This window comes from Cibotium barometz, chromosome 20 (genome assembly GCF_041138505.1).
Source record: "Cibotium barometz isolate CiBa-2024 chromosome 20, ASM4113850v1, whole genome shotgun sequence".
NCBI classification, from domain to species: domain Eukaryota; kingdom Viridiplantae; phylum Streptophyta; class Polypodiopsida; order Cyatheales; family Cibotiaceae; genus Cibotium; species Cibotium barometz.
In genome coordinates this window covers 53840844-53865673 of record NC_141065.1, presented here as the reverse complement: position 1 = coordinate 53865673, position 24830 = coordinate 53840844, and the positions used below count along the sequence as shown (strand labels likewise).

At 43.4% G+C, this 24830-nt stretch overlaps 2 protein-coding genes across 3 annotated transcripts in view; both read left to right on the top strand.

Moving 5' to 3' along the window:
* Positions 1 to 11560, top strand: part of LOC147628030 (uncharacterized) — a 51397-nt gene extending 39837 nt beyond the window's left edge. The window contains exon 2 of the mRNA XM_086815001.1: positions 10237 to 11560. Within this exon, the coding sequence (XP_086671127.1) occupies positions 10237 to 10971 (735 nt within the window). The 3' untranslated portion in view covers positions 10972 to 11560. The remainder of the gene's footprint in view (positions 1 to 10236) is intronic.
* An 11055-nt stretch (positions 11561 to 22615) lies between these two features.
* EIF4G (eukaryotic translation initiation factor 4G) overlaps positions 22616 to 24830 on the top strand; it is a 40068-nt gene continuing 37853 nt past the window's right edge. Inside the window, exons 1-4 of one of the 2 annotated variants that reach the window (XM_086815000.1) lie at positions 22616 to 23414; positions 24239 to 24375; positions 24519 to 24638; positions 24735 to 24820. In XM_086815000.1, coding sequence (XP_086671126.1) covers positions 23233 to 23414; positions 24239 to 24375; positions 24519 to 24638; positions 24735 to 24820 — 525 coding nt within the window. In that variant the 5' untranslated portion in view covers positions 22616 to 23232. Of the gene's footprint in view, positions 23415 to 24238; positions 24376 to 24518; positions 24648 to 24734; positions 24821 to 24830 lie in introns of both variants that reach the window. The other variant, XM_086814999.1, reaches the window with a different exon arrangement.

Genomic DNA, 24830 nt, shown 5'->3' with positions numbered 1-24830 from the left:
GCAGTTGAGCTCATGGTTGCAGATGTCTCTTTGGGAGGCAGGATTGCGTTTCCTGTGGTTTCTGTGGCATGCGAAGGATCAGGGACTCTTGTACACAGGAGGGGGATTGTTCGATGGAGTCCGACTCCATGGTTGGAGTGACTCAGTTTGGGGAGGAGATCCGGACACGAGGGGATCTACTTCAGGCCCAGGAGCAGTTTTACGGAGCAGTTGGAGACAGTCATCTTTTGCCTTGTCGAGAACATGGTTACATAGCCAGGAGCTGAGAGGGGGTGTTAGAAGTCATCTCCTGTCCAGTTTTATACACCAGGGCCTTTGTTGTGGGTGTGCCCGCCCTTATCAGGTGTTTTATCATTTTTCCTCACTCCCCGCATTTTTTTCCTATTTTTTCCCATTTTTCTGTGGCTTGGGAGGCAGCCCTGTAGTGGCAGGTGGACACTGAGCCCGGCCGACTGCATCTGTGAGATAGCCGACTGCACCTCATGAGTCGTGGGACTCTCCTGCTGCTAGCCGACTTATCTTGATGCTGGCCGACTGTGTTTTATCCAGTCGTGAGGCTTCTTGTGTCCAGTCGGCTGCCTACATGGGAAAGTCCATCTGGGGATGAAATCATTTCCAACACCTCCTCTTCAGCGCCAGATGGGTGGACCAACTCCGGCATGCTGCAAAAAATCCTCCAAAGAGTCTGAAGGAACAACCTCCTCATAAAAGGCACAAAGCTCGCGAAGATATGGTACATCTATATCGAGAAGTTCTCCAGAAGAAGCCATGAGAAGATCAAGAAGATATCGAAGACGAAACAACAGGACCAATCTTGAGAGAGAAGCCCTCAGGAGATGGAACCATAGATAACTTCGAAAAATGTGGAACCTCCTCTGCATCTACAACAAGTATCGGGACCGAAGTAGAATCCTCCTCTGAAGAAGAAGGAAATGAAACAACCACTGGAACAAACTGATCATTAGTGATAGCTGAATTTGCCAGGTTCGAAGTAGGAACAGGCTCCAAGATAGTGGAAGATGCCTCCTCTGAAACACAAGAAGGAGAAGCAACTGCCAGGAGAGAAGCTCCCAAAGTAGGAAGCTCCAGAATATGTGAGGATATCTCAACAAAATCATCCACCTGCTTTGTAGAAGAACCACTATCCTCCTCTGAAAGAGGAGAGAAAATCTGCAATAATAGCATCAGCATGTAACAGCACAAGAGAAGGAAGATACTCATCCAAAGGGATTAGAGGAACTGATAAGGTCGCTGTCAGAAACTCCTGTAAATAATCCTCTAGGGCACTGACTTCTAAATCAGAAGTCTCCTGTGTGACCACCAGGATGGACTCATCTTGCTCCTCTGAAGATGAAAGAACAGGGGGATCATAGACAGCAAGAAAAGCCATCTTAGCATGAGACTTCATACTCTCCTCTGTCGTTGGTGAAGTATCTGAGCCATCTATCGTGGGTGAAGTGTTTGAGCCATCAGAGGAGGACTCTTGCTTTGCTTTAGCTTTGCAGGAAGCAGCCTGTCGGGCAAAACATTTGGCCTATGAATGACCAAGTCGGCCACAAAACTCACAAGAATCCTTCATCCTGGAACCCTTGATGCTGTTAGATTTGTCAGAATCGTCGTCGTCAGAAGATGACTTTGTGGTGACTTTCTGCTTCTTGTTGTTGGAGTTCCCTTTTTTGCCTTTGCCCTTGCCCTTGTTAGAGGCAACAAAAGCAGACTCTGACTTGCCTTTTCCGCGAAGCATGCACTTGTCGTGGAGATAACTCACGACTTCCTCAAAAGGGGGGGAGGATCACGGAAATAAATATTATCCCTGAAAGAATCAAAGGAAGCAGGCAACTTACCAAGAAGTTTATGGATGAGATTGTTGATGGTGCGCCCGTACTCCTCAAGTTGCAGCTTGATACGGGAGAACTCTCCAATCTTCTCAATCAAGTTATCTGACTCAGTGATGGTAAGCTTCTCCAGATCTGACTCAAATTTGACAATCTTCATTGTTGAAACTCTCCCATACCTTCTCTGGATCTCTGTCCACATCTGATGAGCATTACTCCGAGAGGAGACAAACTGTGCCTGTATGGATGGAGTCATGCAATGGATGATGATAAGACGAGCCCGAGCATCCAATATGCTTTGCAAAGCAGGGTCCACCAAGTGAGGTGTGGAGATAGCCATCCACACACCGGCTCCTTCCAGCAACAACTGAGTGTAGAAAGACCAAGTATGATAGTTGGTTGCTGTAAGCTTCATGGAGTCAGTGACTTGGGGAGGGTTGTAGGATGGTATTGTTAGAAGTCATCTCATGTCTTAATCAGACACCAGGGCCTCTGTTGTGGGTGTGCCCGCCCCGTATAGGTGTTTTATCATTTTTCCTCACTCCCCGTATTTTTTCCCATTTTTTCCATGGTGTGGGTGGATGCCACAGGCTGGCAGGAGCCTCTGATGCTGGCCGACTGCACTCTTGTGTACCTAGAGCTGGCCGACTTGATCAGGAGGGGTCGTGGTGTTTTTCTTTGCTGGCCGGCTGGTTGTGCCCAGTCGTGAAGGGCTGGTGGGACATTATGCGCTGGCCGACTGCACTCAAGGGGCCATATAAATAGGCCCCATAATTCCCACATTGTATTCATTTAGTTTCCTCGGGATCTTGTGTATAGAGAAGAGTTCTCTCTGTCTTTCTTGTGCTGTCTATTTTCTGCACTCTACTTGCTCTTGTGGTCCCAAGTTTGGTTATCATTTCCGCTGCGTATTTTGACAGGGTATCAGAGCCCTAGGCTCTTGAAAGATCTTGGGAGTTTCCTGAGAGCAAGAGGGGGATTGTTATGTTGCTGATTGGTGGACTGTTAGGGACTGTTCGCGAAGAGAAGTTGCAAGAGGAAGGCAGGCTAAGGTACTGGACAGCCACTTGCAGGTTTAGAGTTTTTTTTTTCCCACCCACCCACCCTTTTTTCAGTTACATCCCCGCGATGGGCAGATTTGTTAGAGATGGCTGAGAAGTATGTGAAGATCCCGACTCTCCCCACGTTCCCAGTGGACCGGGATTGGCACGTGATGGTGGAAAAAGAGTCTGGATTGCAGGTAAAGACTCTCAGGGCTGACAAAGGGGGTGAATTCTCCTCGACTGTATTTCTCAGATTTTGTGCAGATCATGGCATCAAGAGGGAGCTGGCCAATACAGGATCGCCTTCAGAGAATGGAGTTGTAGAACACAAAAACAGTATTTAATCTGGAGTCACTCACGAAACCAATTCACTAGGATGGCACACTAGTGTCCAGGCATCCCAAGGGTGCATTGGTGTCAAATGGGTCTTTAAGACCAAATATGTGTCATATGGGTCGGTGGACAAACACAAAGCTAGACTTGTGGCTAAAGGTTATGCTCAGCGGCGGCCAGGCATCGACTACGAGGATACCTTTGCACCGACAGCACGGACGTCCACGATTCGGACCGTTCTTGCCCTTGCTTCTTCTGAGAGGTGGCCCGTGCATCAAATGGATGTAAAATCTGCGTTCCTTAATGGTGACCTGCAGGAGGAGGTGTATGTTGAGTAGCCTCCAGGCTTTGTTGTTCCAGGATCAGAAGGGATGATATACAGGTTACGTAAGGCCTTGTATGGTCTTAAGCAGGCTCCCAAGGCTTGGAATTAGAAGATTGATTCCTTCTTTGTTCGGACTGGATTTGAGAGATCGGTTGCAGATCCTAACCTGTATCTCTTTCGGGAACGCGGCATGGTTACGATTATCATCCTTTATGTGGATGATCTCATTCTCACCGGCGGTCATGTGGAGCACATTAGCGTGACGAAGGCTGCCTTGTCAAAGGAGATTGAGATGACCGACTTAGGCTTACTCCACTTCTTTTTGGGATTGGAGATCTGGCAGACCCAGAGGGGGTTTTTTGTCTCTCAACAGCGGTATGTTCATGAGTTGCTTGAGGCCTTTGGGATGGAGAACTGCAAGCCTATTACTTCGCCGATGGACCCAAACACAAAGTTAACCGTTAAAGATCCTTGTGAGCCAGTTGATGCCTCGCAATATCGGAAGTTGGTTGGTTCATTGATCTGGTTGCTGAACACCAGATTGGACTTGAGTTTCTCTGTGGGGCTGTTGAGCTCTTTTATGCAGACACCATTGAAGTCTCATTCGGACGCAGGATTGCGGATCTTGCGGTATCTGCAGAGTACGAAGGATCTAGGACTCTTTTACACAGGAGGGGATGGAGTCAGACTCTAAGGTTGGAGTGACTCAGATTGGGGAGGAGATCCAGACACGAGGAGATCTACTTCAGGATACAGTTTTACCGTCGGCTCAGGGGCAGTTTCTTGGATTAGTAAGAGGCAGCCAACTATTGCCCTATCTTTGACAGAGACAGAGTAAAGGGCTGCTTGTGGTGCTGCTTGCGAGGTTGTGTGGTTGCAGAGGCTGCTAGGCGAGATTGGGTTTCCACAGAAGGAGCCCACAGTCATCCAATGCGATAACCAGAGTTTAGCTATTGCTCGGAACCCGGTCTTCCATGCCCGGACCAAGCACATAGAGATACAGTATCACTTTGTACGTGAGAAGATCTTGGCTGGTGACATCTTGCTACTTTATTGTTCGACGGAGGACAATGCGGCGGACCTCTTCACGAAGTCTCTACCTCAGGCTACGCTCAAGCGGCACTCCAGCTCCCTTGGGTTGATTTCATAGCCAGGAGTTGAGAGGGGGTGTTAGAAGTTATCTCCTGTCTTAATCAGACACTAGGGCCTCTGTTGTGGGTGTGCCCGCCCCGTATAGGTGTTTTATCATTTTTCACACCATGACACTGGCTGTAGCTGTCTCCCGCATTTTGGCCATCACTGAACCAAATTTAAAGCTACCATTTCAAAAAATAAGTAGCTCATCCTCCAGCTGCATTGGCAGGTCCACATCCCCTCCTGTGTATCTCTGGATGTACTGCTGCCATCCATCCTCAAGCTCCTCATTATTATATTGCTCCTCATTCCTCCAAAGAGGATGCAATATGTGAGCAACTGCATGGATTGGTCTATGAAACCAATCCCATCGTGTGTTCCACACAGCTCGGATGTCCTAAACCCTAAAAAAACAGCCATGAAATGTATACAGTATAATGTCATAAACATGATATTATACAAGATTGAAGAATCAAAGAGACTAAGAGTGCATGCATAATGCAACATACCTCTCTGCTGATAAGACAGTGCAACGGTTCCAAGCTTCATCAATTCTATCCATGAACTCATACAGGAGTCCCAGAGTGCTGCCCTCCATGTCCGTGATGCGAAGAACACTATAAATAGACTGAATGGCCTTTATGAGAGCTTCAGCCTCTTGTCACCAAGTGTCTCTCATGACTAACACGTACAAATGCAATGGCCTTGGGACTATCACGATCATCCCAATCCATCCACTCCCTGGAAACCACTGTGCATAGGAGTCCATGGCGGACTCTCACTAGCCTCTCAACCACAATGAATGTGTATGCAAATCTAGTGGTAGAAGGTTTGAGAAGCTCTAAGTCACTGTGTGCCCGATACATAGCAAGCACCTTTGGCCTCTTTGTCATAAACTTTACCATCATGCGAGAGGTCTCAAAGATGTCTGACACCCAACCTATCTTTGCCACATCCTCGATGAGGAGGTCCAAGCTATGAGCAGCACATGGAGTCCAAAGAATGTCAGGAAACTCCTCCTCAAGCATCTTTCTGTCAAAGTTGACAATGCGGAAGCAGTATTGCGTTAGTGAGAAAACGCTAAGGGAGAGAGGATGAGAGAAAACGCTGGCAGAGAAAGGGAGAGAGAGGGTACACAAACGCTAGAGCGCGAGAGAGAGAGTATTCGAACCAACACAACAGCAATGAATTAGATGAATTTTTACAATGGAGCTAGGGTGCTTATATATCCACAAATGGACTTGGCCGACCTCACTTGAGATGCATGCAAAAAATTTTAACACCCTCTCTGCAGCTCATAGTGGACATAAGTAGGAATACCAAGTCGATGAAGAAGCTACCATGGACACCCCAGCAGTGGCCAACCACTAGGTACACCTCGGATTTGCAACCACCAGCTTGTTATTGTCTTTGCGCATGCTTGGCCAAAAAAAGTACTTCTCCAAAGCTTGTGTAGTGGCAAGAATTGTCAGAATGCATAGCGGAAATGAAGACAACTGCTGTAGAGAGCAAAACGCAGATGAGAGAGGGAGAGAGAAGCTGTGTAACTCTGCTCTATATACACAAGAAAATCCCGGATGTGATACAAAACAAGTGTGGGGGGCCAGGGCCATTTTATATGGCCCCAGGTTGCTGGTGGGCCAGCCTAAAACAAGCCGACAACAGCCAGGACATGCTCACGACCAGTAATAAATGCACATGACTAGAAAAAACCAGTCGGCGAGGTGAAAACCAATCGGCCAGCACAGAGGGTCAGGTCAGGTAGCATAGAAACAGTCGGCCAGCATCTGATTCAGCCGACATCCAGAAACTGTCCTCCCACACCCAGCAAAAATGGGAAAATACTATGGAGAATGAGGAAAAATGGGAGAACACCTAAAATGGGCGGGCGCACCCACAACAGAGGCCTTGGTGTAATGTACATACAGGAGATGACTGCTAACACCCCCTCTCAGCTCCTGGATGTGGAACCAACCCCAGTGAGCTGGAGTGTTGCCGGAGCATAGCCTAAGGTAGAGACTTCGTGAAGAGGTCCACCGCATTGTCCTCCGTCGAACGATAAACAAGCAAGATATCACGAGCCAAAATCTTCTCACGAACAAAGTGATATTGTATCTCTATGTGCTTGGTCCGAGCATGGAAGACCGAGTTCCGAGCAATAGCGATACAGGTCTGTTTATCGCACTGGATGACTGTGGGCTCCTTCTGTGGAAACGCAATCTCGCTAAGCAACCTTCGCAGCCACAACCCCTCGCAAGAAGCACCACAAGCAGCCGGTACTTTGCCTCTATAGACGACAAGGCAATAGTTGGCTGCCTCTTGCTGCTCCATGATATAGCTCCTGAGCCGAGGGTAAATCCGTAGCCTGATGTAGATCTCCTCGTGTCTGGATCTCCTCCCCAATCTGAGTCACTCCAGCCTTGGAGTTGGACTTGGTCCTTCGTTTCCCCTCCAGTGCCGTAGAAGAGTCCAAGATCCTTTGTACCTTGCAAATACCGCAAGATTCGCAATCCTGCGTCCCAATGAGTCTTAAGGTGTCTTGCATGAACGAGCTCAACAGCCCCACAAGAAAGCTCAAGTCCAATCTGGTGTTCAGCAACCAGATCAATGAACCAACAAGCTTCCGATACAGAGAGGTATAACTGGCTCACAAGGATCATTCACTGTAAGCTTCGTGTTCAGGTCCATCGGTGACATGATAGGCTTGCAGCTCTCCATCCCAAAGGCCTCAAGCAACTCTTGAATATACCGTTGCTGAGAGACAAAGAACCCCCTTTAGGTCTACCAGATTTCCAATCCCAAGAAGAAGTGGAGTAAGCCTAAGGCGGTCATCTCAAACTCCTTTGACAAGGCAACCTTCGTCAGTGCTATGTGCTCCACATGACCGCCAGTGAGAATGAGGTCATCTACATAAAGGATGATCAACGTGACCAAACCACGTTCTCGAAAGAGATATAAGTTAGGATCAGCAACCGATCTCTGAAATCGAGTCCGTAGAAAAAAGGAATGAATCTTCTGATTCCAAGCCCTAGGAGCTTGCTTAAGACCATACAAGGCCTTCCGCAACGTGTAAACATCCCCTTTGATCCTGGAACCTCAAAGCCTGGAGGTTGCTCAACATACACCTCCTCTTGCAAGTCACCATTAAGGAACGCAGATTTGACATCCATCTGATATACAGACCACCGCTGAGAAGAGGCAAGGGCAAGAAAATTTGAATCGTGGTCATCCTCGCTATCGGTGCAAAGGTATCCTCATAGTTGATGCCAAGCTGCTGAGCATAACCCTTAGCCACAAGTCTGGCTTTGTGTTTGTCCACCGACCCATTAGAGGTATACTTGGTCTTAAAGACCCACTTGACACCGATGACTGACCGTTTTGATGGCCTCGGAACCAACTCCCAAGTTTTATTCTTCTCCATGGCATCCAGTTTCACTTGCATGGCTTTCCTCCAAGTATCCTGAGAAAGAGCTTCCTTTACAGAAGTGTGCTCTTTGTCTCGCATGATATGAGACATCAAAGCATAGTTTACCTGTAAGAGCTCCGCTGAATGGCTTTTGTCCCGCATGATACGAGACATCAAAGCATAGTTTACCTATAAGAGCTCCGCTGAATGGCTTTTGTCATGAACTCTGTGCGATCTTCGAGGTCCGTCCTCTGTGGTCCACTCGGAGGGAAGCTCCGTAACACTTGACTCCCGAAGGGTGTCTAACAACCACCTGGGTACTCGAACAGAACGCGGACCCTTCTGCTGCTCCGGGGGCTCATCTCTAGTCGCGGGCTCAACCTCTAAAACTGATTGAGGCTGTCCAGCTGGAATAATAGATTGGGAATCATCATCATACTCATCGCGTCTCCAAGAAGTGGCGGCTCATCAACAGGGGAAGCTGGAACATGCTCATCAAAAACATCTCTGTTGACAACAACCTTGTTCCACTCCAGGTCATATAACCTGTATCCTTTGGAAAGAGAGTTATATCCCACAAATACAAGCTTCTAGGACTTCGAGTCAAGCTTCCCCCTCTGCTTTTTTGGAATATGAACAGACGCATCACTACCAATAATAAGCCTCAAATGGAGTCATCTTTGGTATTGAAGTCGTCTGAGATCAGTTAAGGATATGGACAGCCGTAGCCATAGCCTCTTCCCAAAGTGCACGAGGAAGATCACGATGCTCCAACATCGTCCTCGCCATTTCCACCACAATCCGGTTCTTTCACTCAACCACTGCATTCTCTAAAGGCAAACCTGTATTGGCCAGCTCCCGCTTGATGCCATGTTCCACACAAAACCGCACAAACGCATTGGAAGAAAACTCCCCTCCTTTGTCAGCCCGAAGAGTCTTTATCTACAATCCAAACTCTTTTTCCACCATCACATGCCACTCCTTGAACCGAGTAAAAGCTTAATCCTTCTGGGAAAGGAAATAAACCCATGTGAATCTGCCACAATCATCAAGCAGCAGCATAAAATACAAAGAACCTCCCAAGGATAGGGTCTGCATAGGTCCATACAAGTTAGTGTGTACCAACTCCAAAGGTTTCGAAGCCCGCCTAGAAGCCTGCTTCGGAAAAGATTCCTTGTGCTACTTACCACGAATGCAAGAACTACGTCCTTGCTTGCTGCCAACATGTGGCAAGCCATCCACTATCTGGTCCCGGAAAGCCCGCCGCACTGCATCCACTTTCAAGTGGCGAAAACAGAAGTGCCACAAGTCATCGATCTGAGTGCCTGTCAGAGAAGAGAGTGCTAAGAGTTTGCAGACTCCTCGCTCGAAGAAGATGAAGCATCTATGTCCAAAATCTCCAAGTGCACAAAGGCAGAAGTCTTTGCAGCTGAAGCCGAAGAATCAACACTCTTCCCAGTATTCCGCTTAGGAAATTTTCTCCAATAGTGGCCTTTCTCGCCACAATCATTACAAGTCCGCTTGGCCTTCAGTTTCTCACGGTCTGAATCGAGCTTCTTCTCAGAAGACTTCTCCGATGAAGACTTTCTTTTGCCCTTATTGTTGTTGTTACGGCCTTTCGATCGCTGGCCAGTCAAGGCCTCAAAACCTGCGCCCTGTGGAGGGTTCGTAAAACGCACATAACCCAAGAAAACGTCTGACTTGGTGAATTGACTTCACCAGCAGATTGCGTCGTATTATGTGCAAAAAACTGCATGCAGACTTGCATCTTGGATTTGTCCCATATACACAGTTATAGGCTTCATCCTAGTTTGCATCAATTTCCAAAGGAAACATGCCTTTTGTGCACCTGGTAAATCTTTGTTTATCCATTTCTCATGTTTGCAGGTGTCTTTTAAAATTGACCTTTGAGTGTCAGCATAACCAAACTTGAAGAAATTGCATCTCTTCTGCATTGCATTACTTAATACAGACACTGCATCCTGCCTTTGGAACCTTTTCTTTTATCACATGATTCATCATGCTCTCAGTAGTGTTTGCATTTTGGGGTTTGATGAAGCTAATATCTTTTGGATGGAGCAGGCCCCAAAAGAATTGCCTCTGACACACTTTACATCACTTCTCACAAGGTTTCCGTCTGCAATTTGGAGTTTGCTGCAGGTTGTTCGAGCTGATGTCATGCGCATGGAGCTCCCAGAATTTGACATCTGTGTTGCAAATATTCCATACAAAATCTCATCTCCTCTCACTTTCAAGCTGCTGGGCTGCAGCTCAAAGTTTCGAGCTGCCGTTCTGATGCTTCAAAGAGAGTTTGCCAGGCGTCTAATGGCTACTGCTGGTGACCCGCTCTTCTGCCGCCTTTCTGTGAACACACAGCTTCTAGCCAGGGTGAATGTTTTGATGGAAGTTAGCAAGGCCAATTTTTCACCCCCTCCCAAAGTTGATTCATCTGTTGTGTGCATTAGCCCACGTACTTGGCCTCCACCTGTGGATCTGAAGGAGTGGGATAATTTCATTCGGGTATGCTTTAGCAGAAAGAACAAAACTCTAGGAGCAATATTCCGGCAGAAACATGTGATTTCTCTCCTAGCAGGACAGAAGTCCCAAGGTTTTTTGGATTCTGATGAGGCATGTACAGAGGTTGACAGTTATGTTATAGGCACTGAACTGGCTAAGGATCGGTCAGGTGAAAGCTCTCATGCAGAGGGCGAGGAATTGGATTTGGGGAATGATAATGGGATTAAAAGCAATGAGGACCTGTTGCAGTTGAAAGAGAAGGCAATTTGTACTTTGTCTGCAGGAGGTTTTGAAAATAAAAGATCTGTGAAGCTCACTCAGGATGACTTTCTGAAGCTACTTGCGTCATTCAATGAAGCAGGGATCAACTTTGCCTGATGTTTATGTACTGATATCATGATTTCCCAGAAGATGCCGATGCTGAACCAGTTTGCAAAGCTTGGGAGGCTGGTAGTACACTTTTAGGTGACTGGTCAGAAATTTGTGAGACCTTGGTGAGGACCTTCACGGGGCCATTGTCAACTGGTTGGAAATTTTTGTGACCTTCGTGAAGTCTGCCTCTGGTGCCCATGCTTTCCAAACAGTCATGTGCAGATAGCATTCTTGCAGGTTGAGAACAGCAGGGAAAGCTATTGCCTCCTCCTTGTCTTCTCACAAATAGATTTTGCTGCCAGGAGGTGGCTCTTTTGCTTAGGTGGAGCTATTTGAGCAGATTGTCCTCCAGTCTTTGTTCTCTGATTTATGAGGCCAGTTGATTTTAGAGCATTTATACAGAAGTGTGGTAGAGTCTTGTACACTGCAAGCCTGTAAAGCGCCCTAACATGGACTCCTAAAGGGCGAAACACATCCGTCGTGGCCAGGTTTGTAGTATGGTATGTGAGTTGCTGCTTAGGTGGAGCTATTTGAGCAGATTGTCCTCAAGTCAGTCTTTGTTCTCTAATTTATGAGGCCTGGTCATTTTAAAGCATTTATACAGAGATGTGATATAGTCTCATGCACTGCAATTCTGTTATGTGTCCCTTCTAAAGAGCTAATCGTCTGTCATGCCCAGGCTTATGGTATGGTTTCTGTAGGAGCAACACACAACTAGTAATGTCGTCTGACAGCCTATATGAGGTGAACTAGTGTTGATCATTTTTAGATACATGCTAATCATTGTTTTTAAAAATCATCATTGCAAAGCTACATCAAGAGGATTAAGGCTTGAAAGTATTATAACAGTAGATTAATACCTTGACAATGGATTAACATAGTCTAACAAAGGATTGAGAAGTAGATGCATTGAAAGAGTAGCTAGAAATGTTGCTTATAAGAAGAAAGAGTTTGATGTTGTAGTAAATCATAGTGAGCAATCAAGAAGCATCATAGTTTTGAGAAAGAAGCAACAAGAGGTTTGATAAATTGAGATACACCAAGAGGAGATCACTGGCCTCATAAATCAGAGCCCATGTGAACTGGGGCCTAGTAGTATAGATCTTATGAACTATCTAATTGTATATACCAAGTATAGATCTTATGACTTTCAAGAACTATTCAATTATATATACCAAGTATAGATCTTATGACTTTCAAAAAATATCCAATTGTATATACCAAGTATAGATCTTATGACTTTAAAGAACTATTCAATTATATATACCAAGTATAGATCTTATAGCTTTCAAGAACCATCCAATTAAAAATACTAGGTGGATACGTGAACGGTTTTTCTGTCAATATCCGTATCTTATCTCTCATATCAACAGAATAGCCAACTAAGGTCAATTTAAGCAAACAGGAAATGTTACATGTGACGTGTACTCTCTCTGTATGATGTTAGGGAGGTGTGGGTGTGCTCTCTCTATCATGCATTAGGGATGTGTCATTATATTTAGCTCGATATTGTAGGTGATTCTCTATGTATGATGTTAGGGAGGTGTGGGTGTGCTCTCTCTATCATGCATTAGGGACGTGTCATTATATTTAGCTCGATATCATAGGTGATTCTATCTAATACTTAGTGCCCAATATATGCTTGTATAGATTTAGGAGGTTGTGTTTGTACTTGTACCATACATGTGAATTGATTTGTCGAGAGATTTCAACAATAATATATTCACATGATAGCAGTTGGTAATGATTGGCTCCAATTAATTATCACCACATGTTAATATTATTTTGTTGAGTGATTCGAATTTAATTATAACCTAACATTGTGGATTGTATGAGTATAGGCTCTATGAGTATAAGAATGATGATGATTGGCATTGAACGTGAATACCTGCCTTGGTCTTCTGTGTACATGTATGCACCATTTTGATTTATTATGGTTAGGTCCATTGTACATAGTTGTTGGGCAAAGGTTATGTCTTAGACATTGCACTAAGGTTTATTTTTGTAAAAGAAGACCGAAATTTGAAGTAAGCTATTATTGGCTCCATGGGTATATTTTGGGAATGAAAATATATAAATGTTACAGATGGGAGCCACCATCTGGAGGGGGCGGATTGGACCCAATGATGTGTAATGAGTTTTCTTTTTGTTTTTGCTCTTTGATTATGTGATTGATTATGTTTTGTAGGGCGAGACTTGTCATAGGATTAGCATGACTGGATTCTTCCTTGGTCTTTAAAGTGTCATTCTTAGCATCTGCTTGCTTTTTCTTGCATTCTTTGGCTGTGTGCACATTCTTGTTACAATAAAAGCATTTAACCTTTTTCCTCTAATTTGAAGGGTTAAAAACCTTGCCCTTCTATTCTTTGTGTTAGCGAAGACAGCCTAGTCACCACCATTATGGCTCTGCATCCTCGTCTCATCATCCCAAAGTAACGAGCTGAACTCCTCAAATATGAGAGAAGTAGGCCTAACACCAATATTCAACGATGTAATAAAACTATCATACTTAAGCGCCAATACTCTTAGGCAATGACGAGCGAGATCTGGGAAGAGCACACTCGTGCCAATTGCAACCATCTAGTTATGGAGATCTTTGATTTGGTGAGAAACACCTCTGTAATTTCACCTTCATTAAGCTTCTATTCTTGAAGTTGGTTTTCAAGATTATGAATCCTTGAGGGATTTGTGGTCTTGTACTAGCTTTGCAATAAAGCCTATACTTCTATAGCTATGCAGACATGTTAAACCATGGTCATCACGCTATCTTCCATGCTAGTAAGACAATGGTGCACAAAGCATCTGAATCCCTTCATCTCCAAGCTTGGACAAGGTCCGCAACATCCCTTGGTGGCGGTTTGGTGGGGGTCAACACTAATAATGGTGTCCCAAAGCTCATAGGAGCAAAGAATAATCCAGAGATGATAACTAGTGCTGTTAAGCTTTTCATCAACATCGAATAATGGTGGGTGAGGTTTTACAAAAGATGTCATTTCTCTAAGGGACTACTAGACATGATAATTGGTGTTAGGAAGCTTTTTATCAGCACCAAATGGTGGCGGGCAAGGTCTTATGGAAGATGCCATTTCTCAAAGGGACTACTAGACATGATAATTGGTGTCATTAAGCTTCTGTTGTTGAAGCTGATTTTCAAGATTGTGAATCCTTTAGAGATTTGTGGTCTTGTATTGGCTCTATAATAAATCATATGCTTCTACTAATGGAAGACATGCTGAACCATGGTCATCACACTATCTTCCATGCTAGTGACAACGGTGTACAAAGCATCAGAATCCCTTTATCTCTAAGCTTAGACAAGTTGGCATCATCCTTTGTTGGTGGGGGTCGAACATCTACACCAATAACGGTGTCCCAGTTCTCATAGGAGAAAAGAATAATCCAAAGAGGTTAATTGGTGTCGTTAAGCTTTCTATCAGCACTGAATGGTGGTGGGCGAGGTCTTGCGGAAGATGTTATTTCTCTAAGGGACTGCTAGATAGGATAATTGATGCTATTAAGATTTTTATCAGCACCAAATGGTGATCAACAGGGTCTTATAGAAGATACATTTCTCAAAGGGACTACTAGACATGATAATTGGTGCCATTAAGCTTTCCATCAGCACCGAATGGTCGTGAACGGGGTCTTTCAAAAAATGTCATTTCTCTAAGGGACTACTAGACAACAATTAATAAATAAGTTTTATACTGATCCCAAGCTCTAGTACCATATAAGAAGATATAATGTGCAATGTTTACTAGAGAACACTCACAAGAATGTAACCATTTATATGTTAGTGATGTGTGGATGTAGACTGATAATGGGCTGGGACACTTTTTTCCTCTTTAGGAGGGTTTTTCTCCCTGAGCATGTGTACACATTCTTTTTGAAGTGTGTGTATGCATTCGTATGGATTTGTGTAAGCGACCTTATCTTATACTTAACTCATTCTCATCAATCTGCTATGTTGTGCTTCTTTGTATCTCTTCTTGCTTGTTGCATTTGTGTGTATGTTATGACCTTTATCTCAACTCCAATAATTGGTATCAAAGCATGCTCTCTTGGCACTCAACCCCTTGTTATCTTCTCCTCAAGTTGCTCTTTTAATTGAATCAAATTGAGCTATCCTCTTAGGTGGAAAAGGTATACCCTACGTTAACAGAGTTTTTGCATATTTTAAGACATATTTGCACAGGTTTCTGTAGACATCCTAGAGGAATGTTAGTTCGAACTAGCTTTTTTGCACTACAACAACATTTGGTGTGTGCAAACAAAGTCGTCATCTTCTTTGACGTTACCTTATACTTCACTCATTCTCATCAATCTACTGTGTTGTGGTTCTTTCTATCTCTCCTTGCTTGTTGCATTTGTGTGTATGTTATGACCTTTATCTCAACTCCAATAATTGGTATCAAAGCATGCTCTCTTGGCACTCAACCCCTTGTTATCTTCTCCTCGAGTTGCTCTTTTAATTGAATCAAATTGAGCTATCCTCTTAGGTGGAAAAGGTATACCCTACGTTAACAACGTTTTTGCATATTTTAAGACATATTTTCACAGGTTTCTGTAGACATCCTAGAGGAATGTCAGTTCGAACTAGCTTTTTTGCACTACAACAACATTTGGTGTGTGCAGACAAAGTCGTCATCTTCTTTGACATCGCATCTTCGAGTTCATCATCAACATCTTTGACTACATCAGCATCATTATCATCAATTTTTTTGCATTCTTGCTAACAGTTCTACACTACACTCTGTCGTTTTTCATACACTTTGTAGGTTTCATTCGTCATCAATGATCTATTGGCAGAGCCATCTCGATTGCATTTAGTGGACATTGACAATACCTATAGGTAGGTAGGATATTTACACTTGTTATTTGCAAACTGAAACGGTAGGCAATGATTTATTTGTAGGTTTCATTCGTTTTTCGTACACTTTGTAGGTTTCACTCATCATCGTGATCTATGGAAGCCATCTCGATTGCATTCAATGGACACTGAAAATACCTGTAGGCACGTAGGATATTTACACTCGTTATTTGCCGGCTGAAATGGCAAGGTAGTGATGTATTTGGGATGCTTTCTGTTGAGGATAATCTTGACAGAACCACCTCCTTGTTTGTGGTCATATATAATGCGTCATATTGGTTGCCAAAGGACTTTCAAATGTCGTTATGGGCATTGATACACGCCAACTCAGGATAGTATAGGTACTTTGGATGGTGCCACTAGTTCAAATGTAACTACGGCTTCTGCCTCTGCACCTCCCACAACGAAACAAGCTAGGTGGGATGGTAGGGATGCACATGCTCATGAATTGTTCGTACTTTTTTGAAAAGTGCTGAAAAGAAGGAGTCGGTAAACTATGCACATGATGATTGGGTATTCATTGTGCATTGCAGTTATGACCCTTTCGTCCATGATGTATGCATATCAGGTGATTAGCATGTCTGGTATTTTAAAAGTGGTGCTAGTAAGCACATTACTTCTCTATGTGATTTGTTCTCCTCCCTTAATTCTACTCCTTAAGGAGGCACAACCACATGTGTAAACAACTAACTCCCTATATCTAGTGAAAGGAGTTGGTAAGGTTTTCTCACTAGTACAAATGGTGGGACAACCACTCTCTCTGAAGTCTTATATATGTGAGGCATTGAAAAACTTGTTAGTCTTTGCCATTGCTAAGGCATGCCTAGTGGTCAAATTTTTTGATAGATGTACAGTTCCTGACCAAAGTGATGGAGACAGCACTGTGGTATATCCAGTACTCTACGCCATGGGCCTTACAGGTTGGCTAGGTATTAGAGATAAAGCACATAATACTTTTTCAGTTTTACTGCCGCACGTGCTATGTGTGATGTAGGGCTACGATATGCCCGCTTTGGTTACTTGAATTTTAGCAATTTGTTGTGCCTTAAAAGGCAAGAAGGTGTCATAGTTGCCAAAGCTTGAGGCCCTTGTAAAACACGTATGTGAGGGATTTTGGACAAGATATAACAGGCATCATTCTCAAAAGATGGATTAGTAAAAATTAGATTTTATACATAGTGACATATGTGGTCCTATAAGGGCACCATCAATCGAGAGATATCTCTACTTTGTGACTTTTATTGATTACTCCATGCACGCCTAGATGTATGCATTGAAAGCAAAGATGGAGATTTTTACATACTTCTTAGACACATTATCCCTATGGCTGGAAATGTGTCTACTATAAAGTTGGCACCCTTTGTACACATCAATGAGAGGGGGAAGTATATGTCAAATGAGTTTAATATATATATGGTTGAAAGAGGCATAAAACATATATGCATAGAGTGTCTTAAACACCTTAGAAAAATGGTGTGGCTAGAGAAAGAACATATCTCTCATGGAGATGGCACGTTAGATGGTTGCCTTATGTTTTTTGGTTGGAGGTAGTTATATGTGCTAAATAGAAGCCCCACCAAGGCCTTATAGACAGTTACCCCTAAAGCTTAGAATTTGTAGGAAGCCCTCTGTGGCTTATTTTTACATGTTTTTGGTTGTCTTTCTTATACTCTTGTGCCTAAGAAACAAAATAGGATGGATAATAAGGCGATAAAATGCCTCAACTTAAGGTGGAGTGTTAAAATAGCAAGTGATGTGGAGTAAATGTTTGGAGCAAGGGGAAGTGGTATGTGACCCTCAAACATTTGTAGGAGTATAGTTCAAAGGGTCAAATGGAGCCCAAAGATAAAGAATATATGGAATAGCTAGCCCTTGTGGAGGCCCAAAGTAGGTGCTTAGAAGAAGTAGGTGCTCACTTCAAGGAAGATTGTGCTCAAATCTAGAAAAGATTACGGGATGCTTAACCAAGCATATGGGCTATGTTTAATGGCTACTAATAGATATGTAGTCAAGCCTATAAAAAGGAACTCTATCTAAAGGATTAAATATATGAGCTTTTGAGCTAAACCCCCTACCTTGCTACATTTACAATGTGTCTAGGTCCAGATCCAGATCTGGAGAACCCAAGAGAATTGTGTTCAGGTCCAGATCCAGATCTGGATCGTGTCCAACAAGAAGAACCATGTCCAGATCTAGAGTTTGTCCAATATGTAGAAGGGTTCAATCAGGATTTGGAAGGTGCCCAAGAGGAAGGGTCTGAGTTTTGTCTGGATTGGGAATTAGAACATGATTATGGGGTATACAAAAATAGAAGAAAACAAAATCCAAAATTAGAATGTACATATGTAAATATGATTTCAGTATGCACAAAAATAGAGGAGCCAACTGGCAGAGCATGGAGGTGGCGGGAAAATCAAAGTTGCCACCCCGAAAAAGGGTGCATGAATGGAAAGGGACACATGGATATCCTCTGACCTTCAGCTAACACAGTCGGACATCTTAAAACCCCTCAAACTGATTCAAATGGCTCCTCCAACTGTCCTCCCATGTCAGATCTGACCTCCTATAGCCCTTGTTTGGATCAAATGTATATTTGCTAGCATGATTTGTTTCTACCAGAGATATTGTCCATGTAGGTGGAATATATCATATTTTGTCAGATCATTTCCCTTTCGCATTGGAGATGCATAGCCATTTTGTAGATGCTTATAGGCCATTATTGGGAAAGGCTCCTCTTAAGGTTAACCAGACTTTTTTGGAGCATACTGGTTTCCATCAATGTATGTTGTAGGTGTTACAAAACTTTCAAGGCCATGTAATCTCTATTGGGGTGTCAGCTTGGGAGTGTTGTATGTTCAATATTCAAAAGCTTGCTGATTAGTATGGGATTCATAATGCATTATATTTTAGGGAGAAGTTGCGAAACCTAGAATCGTTCCAAGTGGTTCAAGAGGAAGGTTCTTGCCCTGATATTGAGATAGCTATTGATTATTGGTTGTTCCATCAGGTTGCAGCATTGCACAACAATCAATATGTGAAATATAAGCCTATGGTGGCTTGAATGGATGCCCTAATGGATTCTAATTGTCAGCCACACGTTCTTTTGCTCGTTTGCAGCAAAAGCATGCACGTGAGAATATTATCATGATGCAAGGTAGGCAAGGAGTATTGATTACTGATCCTACTTGTGTTCTAGATGTGTGTATGGACTTTTATCACCATTTGTTGGGTCCGCAAAGAGGTCATATCTCCTAATGTCATTGTAACTAGAGAGTCTATTTCACTTGGTTCGTTCACCAAGTATCAGATGTTTCTGTAATGAATTGGAAAGAGATATTTCTGCGGGCAGATGAGGTGGAAGATGTGTTGAAGCATTTGCCTAAAGGGAAAAGTCCAGGATGGGATGGGCTCCTCAATGAGCTTTTCACGAAGTATGTTGATCAGATGAAGGTTCCTCTTGCTTTTATTTTTTAGGAGGTGTGGAATACATGTATCATGTGCCTGCGAGTTAGCGGATTGGGCTTGTATGTTTATTGCCTAAAGTTCCATCCCCAGTTAATCTACGTCAATGGAGACCAATCATATTGATGGGGGCCATGTATAAGATACTTGCAAAGGGCTTGTTGGCCAACAGGTTGCAGCAATTTCTCCCTACTTTGATTCATCCAAGACAATATGGTTTTATTAAAGATCGAAATATTTTGCATAGTATAATGAATGTACAAATTGGAATTGATTATGCAAGGGCTTCGAGGCAAGGGGTGGTTATGATTCAACTGGATATTAAAAAAGGCTTATGATCACGTTAGTTGGTCTTTTCTTTCACAGCTTATGCAGGCTATGGGATTTGGCCCTCACATGTCTTCTTTGATTTATACTATTAGCCAACATGTAGTGGCTAGGCTTATGATTAATAGTGGGGTGACTGAGCTCATTCATTTGACAATTGTTACACATCCAATCTTATCTCGATTGGATAAGCTAGTGGAGGACGGTGAAGTTGTAGGGCTTACTCTTCTAAGTGGAGAGCAAATAGTCGGCCAGGCATTGGTAGATGATTCTTTCATATTCCTTAAGGCTCAAAGAGATAATGTTCAGAAGGTTATGGCTGTTTGGGATACTTTTGGTCTTGCTTCATTGTTATATATTAATATGTAGAAATCTGCTTTGATAAGCTATAGTAAGAGCGATTTGCTTAGTTTGGGATGGAATGGATAGGTTATACAAAGAGGATGCATCACACACCACTTGGGTTATCCAATCGGAGTTGATGTTGATTCACAGGCTTTGTTGGCATGGATTTCTACAAGGAGAAATGATAAGTTTGTGTATTGGAAATCTCAGGGTTGGCCTATGCATGTTAGACTCAAAGTGGCACAATCCATTATGATTACCATGATATTCTTTTTCTTGCCTTTATTGCCATGGATGGTTAAAGCTTTACATAAGATACAACAACCAATTAGATTTATGCTATAGAAAAGAGCAAGAATAAGCTAGGGCAGACATGGATTTCTTGGGAACATGTTGCTACTTAGAAGAGGAGTGGAGGAGCAGCCCTATTAAATATCAGATTACATATGGTTGCTAGGAGATGGCCTTTATTACAAGATATGTGTGTATATGAAGAGCCATGGGTGGCAATGTGGCTAAGGCCCTCATAGAGGAGGTTGCACTTCTACATGGTAATACCAGGATTGATGGTACATGGTGGGATGTAGTGAATGGTTCCCAATAGGTTCGAGTGGTGGCTTCACCTCTCCTTTCTCATTTAATGATCTCATGGAAGGAGGTGTTGGCACACACTAAATGGAAGCCTTAAGATCAACGGTTGCAGTTGAATTCTATGGCAGGTGTGCTATTGGCTACTTCACAACTTTTGGAGTGGCATGTCAAACTTGTTGAGCGGCCCAAATTCAATAGAATGGCTCAATTGGAACTAGTGAGAATTATGGATGCTTTGTTGCCACGTAGAGGCCGCTTATTATTTTTTGAGAAAATCCATCAATACTTTTGGGTTTCATGTGGATATGTATAATTATGGGAGAAGGTGATGGTGGAAGATAAGCGCTAGATCATTGAGAAGGCTAATAGGGTATGGAACATCAAGAAAAGTAGGGCCTGGTGGAAGGAAGTAATCTTACAGGGTTGGTGGTCTAAGATTCCATATCAAGGGAAGGTGTTCCTATGGCGCATGCTAGTTGGAGGCCTAAAGCGGCAGATTGCTTCTGGTAATTGTGTATTTTATACGATATGCTTGGAAACTTGCCCGCGTCTTTTCATTTCATGTCCGGTGGCAAAGAAGGTTTGGGATTTCCTTTCTTTCGTATGGATTCCATTGACAAATAGGCCTGTAAAGGTTAAAGATTGGATTTTTGACAAGATTCCGAATGGGCCGGATAACCCAGAACATATAGTTTTCTTTCATTTTTTTAGGTGGACATATTTGTGGCATATCTGGTCAACTAGGAATGGCTTCATATTTGATGCAAAAGTTGGTATTATAGCTCACGATTGTATAAAAGGGCTACTATTGTGGCAAGTCTCTCCCTTGAAGGTACTCCAAGCTACACTTGTGGTTCGGAGTAATTAGTGAGGGAAAGCTAGTACATCACATGGTGGCTATGTGGCCATTTGGAAAGTAATTTGTGGTAATATATCTTCTTTTACGAGAGAGAGAGAGAGAGAGAGAGAGAGAGAGAGAGAGAGAGAGAGAGAGAGAGTAGAAAACCCAAATTGATCTCTATTGCATGTAGCATACTACATTGATGATTATTAAGCTATTTTACACTTCAAATCTTTGATTCTTTGCTCTCTACAGCCTCCCACAAACTCTACGCTTGCTTCTTCTATTTTTCTTTGTATTTTCGCATATTTTTTAAATATTATTTCCACTCCTTTGCCCATAAACTTTGGCTGGCTACTATGTATGTATTTTGGCCCACTTAAAACAAACTGTTTTATTCTCTACACTCACTAAGGATGAGCCAAGAGTCTTGTGCATAACACAATAGTGAGAATTCACTTATATACTTTGACCATGTGTTCACATTGTGACCGCTCAAAGCATAAAAATAGAGTTCTATGGACTAATAGCCTTATATTTGATGATCGGCCTTACAACTCTTAAGCACTAAAGTGTGTACAATGCGTTAACGAGCTCATATATTGTATTTGCAAGGGGAATGACTTGTATTACTTGATGTCAAAATTGGCTTATATACAAGTGGCTAATGTTCACACTTGGTTAGTCATGATTGAAAATAGTCCATGGTATCCTAATTCTAACCAAGACAAGTATATACATAAAGTCCTTCACTTCCCCTATTCCACATTAAGCTCATGGTAAGGCCACTTTATATATTCCAACGGTGTCTTACAAAAGACAAACTTGAATTACGAATAGATAGTGCAATGTCTTACAAAAGTTAGGACAAGGGAAGGAGGTCATGTTAAACCAGAGTGGTTAATAGCTAGACTGCTACACTGATTTGAGTAGTTCACGCAGTTGTGTCGCTGGGTGTGAAATACTTATGAAGATCTCCAACCCGCCTAAAAAAAGGAAAAGGAGAAAAAGAGATGAGAATATAAATGTGTATAGAAAGATGATGACGACAACGATCTTCTTCATGGTATCAACAACGAGAGAGAGAGAGAGAGAGCAAGCCCATGACACGAAGAGGTGACTACAGAGGTGCGAGTTCGTGCAATAGGAGGGTGATGTAGATGCAATTCTGTGAGTCCGCTTGTTGAAGAGGCGTGATTCATGTGTTGTAAATTAGGCCATTGTGAGTGTGAGTGTGTGTGTGTGTGAGAGCTAGCGAGCTCTCTTGGAACACATTGTAGCGTCAACTTGCTTTCATAGAGGGGAAAAAAGGTACATTATATGTGTGTGTGTTGTTTCCACCTACTCTGATTTCTTGGACTCTTACAAAATAAAAACAAACCTAGGAACCCCCTCCTCTCTCTCTCTCTCTCTCTCCCTCTCTCTCTCCCCTTCCCCCGATCTCCCCTCATCAAACCGCACACAGAAATGAACCGAAACCCTAACCCCAACTCAAAATTTTGATTCACAAGCAGTAGCGGAAATCAAAAGCAGTGGCAGGAGGAAAACCCTAATCCAGAGGGTGTGACGCGCGCTTTCTCTACACATACTGAAGCATCCGGCAGGGTTTTCTCCTGATTTTCCTGTTTTCGTCTATCGTTTGCAACAGGTTTCCGCCACAGCCGTGCTTCGAAGCGCCTGTAGCCATGGCGTTTTCTTTCTGGAGCGGGCATTCTTAGGGTTTCGGTTCGCAGCGGCTTCTTGACAGATCGGGGGATCCTTTCGCCCGATCTGTGCGTCACTTGTATCAACCCTGAATAAAAAGAAAAGGGATTTCTACACGCCATTATATATGTCCCATCACCAATCCAGAGTAGACCGGAGCGACCCGCAGCAGAGGAGGAGCTCGAGGCCTGGCGGTGGTGCTTCTCATCAGAGAGCTTCGATAGTGAAGGGAGGTGGCGCAGGAGGGCACGGCCCTTCAGCCAGCGCCCCCTTACTTTCTCCTGCCGTTCAACCTGCACCGGTCCCCAGGTGAGCGTCCATACTTTAAAGTTTTAGTTTATGGTTTACATATATCTAGGTTTTCCCTTCCCAAATCTCCAGACAGACAAGTGTGGTTCGCAGTTAGGGTTTGCGCAGCACACTCCATGCTATCTCTATCTCTGTAATATTTGCATCATCTGTGATGAAAACCTTGAGTTTGAATGTTAACCTGTGCTTGTTAATGAACCTGTCACGTTCAGCAATGGCTTTCAAGAGCCGCAGCAACAAGTGCTTTCGTGGATGTGAGGCTGTGCCTTTGGATTTGCTTAAAGTTTACTTTAGGAGAGAGTGTGGTTGAGTAAGGTAGTACCAATATGTTAATTAAGCTTTTGGAAGAGCCCATGGTTGTTGGCTGATGTGGGAAGAGAGAGCTGATGTGGGAAGAGAGATTCCTTTGGCAGATTTGGCATGACAAAGTAGTTGACGTTCTCATTGAAGAGAGATTCCTTTGTCAGATTGGTCTTACCAGAGTTAATTTGCTACTATAGCTTACTGTCAAACCCACCCTTTTATGAAGGAATTGCTCTAATTTCTTTTTCATCTGCATATAGGGTTTGTCTGTCAAGTTTTAATGATAAATCTGCTTTATCTAACAGTGTTTATCCGGAGGAACTGAAACCCTTGTTACTTCAGCTCTTATTCATGCATCTCTATTTCCTCATACGTGTAGGTTTTATTTCAGATGGAGAACAGCTAACATGTAGTGTGTGTGATTATCTAGCAATGGAAGAAACATGGCTTTCAGTTGAGCTCGCCTTTTTATTTCTCCTCATAATATCACAGCACCTTCTAAATTTTGGTGCCTCTCGCAGCTCCAAGCGGTCCAGTGGAGCTAATGGCCAACCTAGAGGACATTCGTCTGCTGGTCTTGATCCCTCTGACAGTCAGCGGGCTCAACAAAATATTTCATCCCAGAATCAAGGGCAGCAACATGGTCACGTGCAATCAGGTGAGAATAGCTTCTTTTTAACTTTTCCATTGGGCTCAACAAAAACGCTTCAAGGGCGGCAATATGGTCATGAGAACAGCTCATCTTGAGTTTTTCATTTGAATGTATAAGCAAGCGTAATGCCATCTTTCATCTTATTACAGGGACCAGGACTTCCATGCAACCTAGCAATGGGAATGTCTCCAGGTCATCTAGGCCTGGGACACCATCGAGCTCTTCCTCTCTTGGAGCTACAGAAGCCACACCAGCTGTTCCAAAACCAGGTTTGCTTGGTGAAGATCTGTCATCGCTCTCTTCCATTTTGATTTATATTGAAAGATACTTTTTTTGATTCCTTGTTTCCCCCACCGGATCTACAGAGTCATCTTGGAGTTCCGTCCATCCTCAACTGTCGTTTCAGTTTGGCAGCATAGGACCGGGCTTTGGGCATAACACTGGGGTGCAGGTCTGTTTCA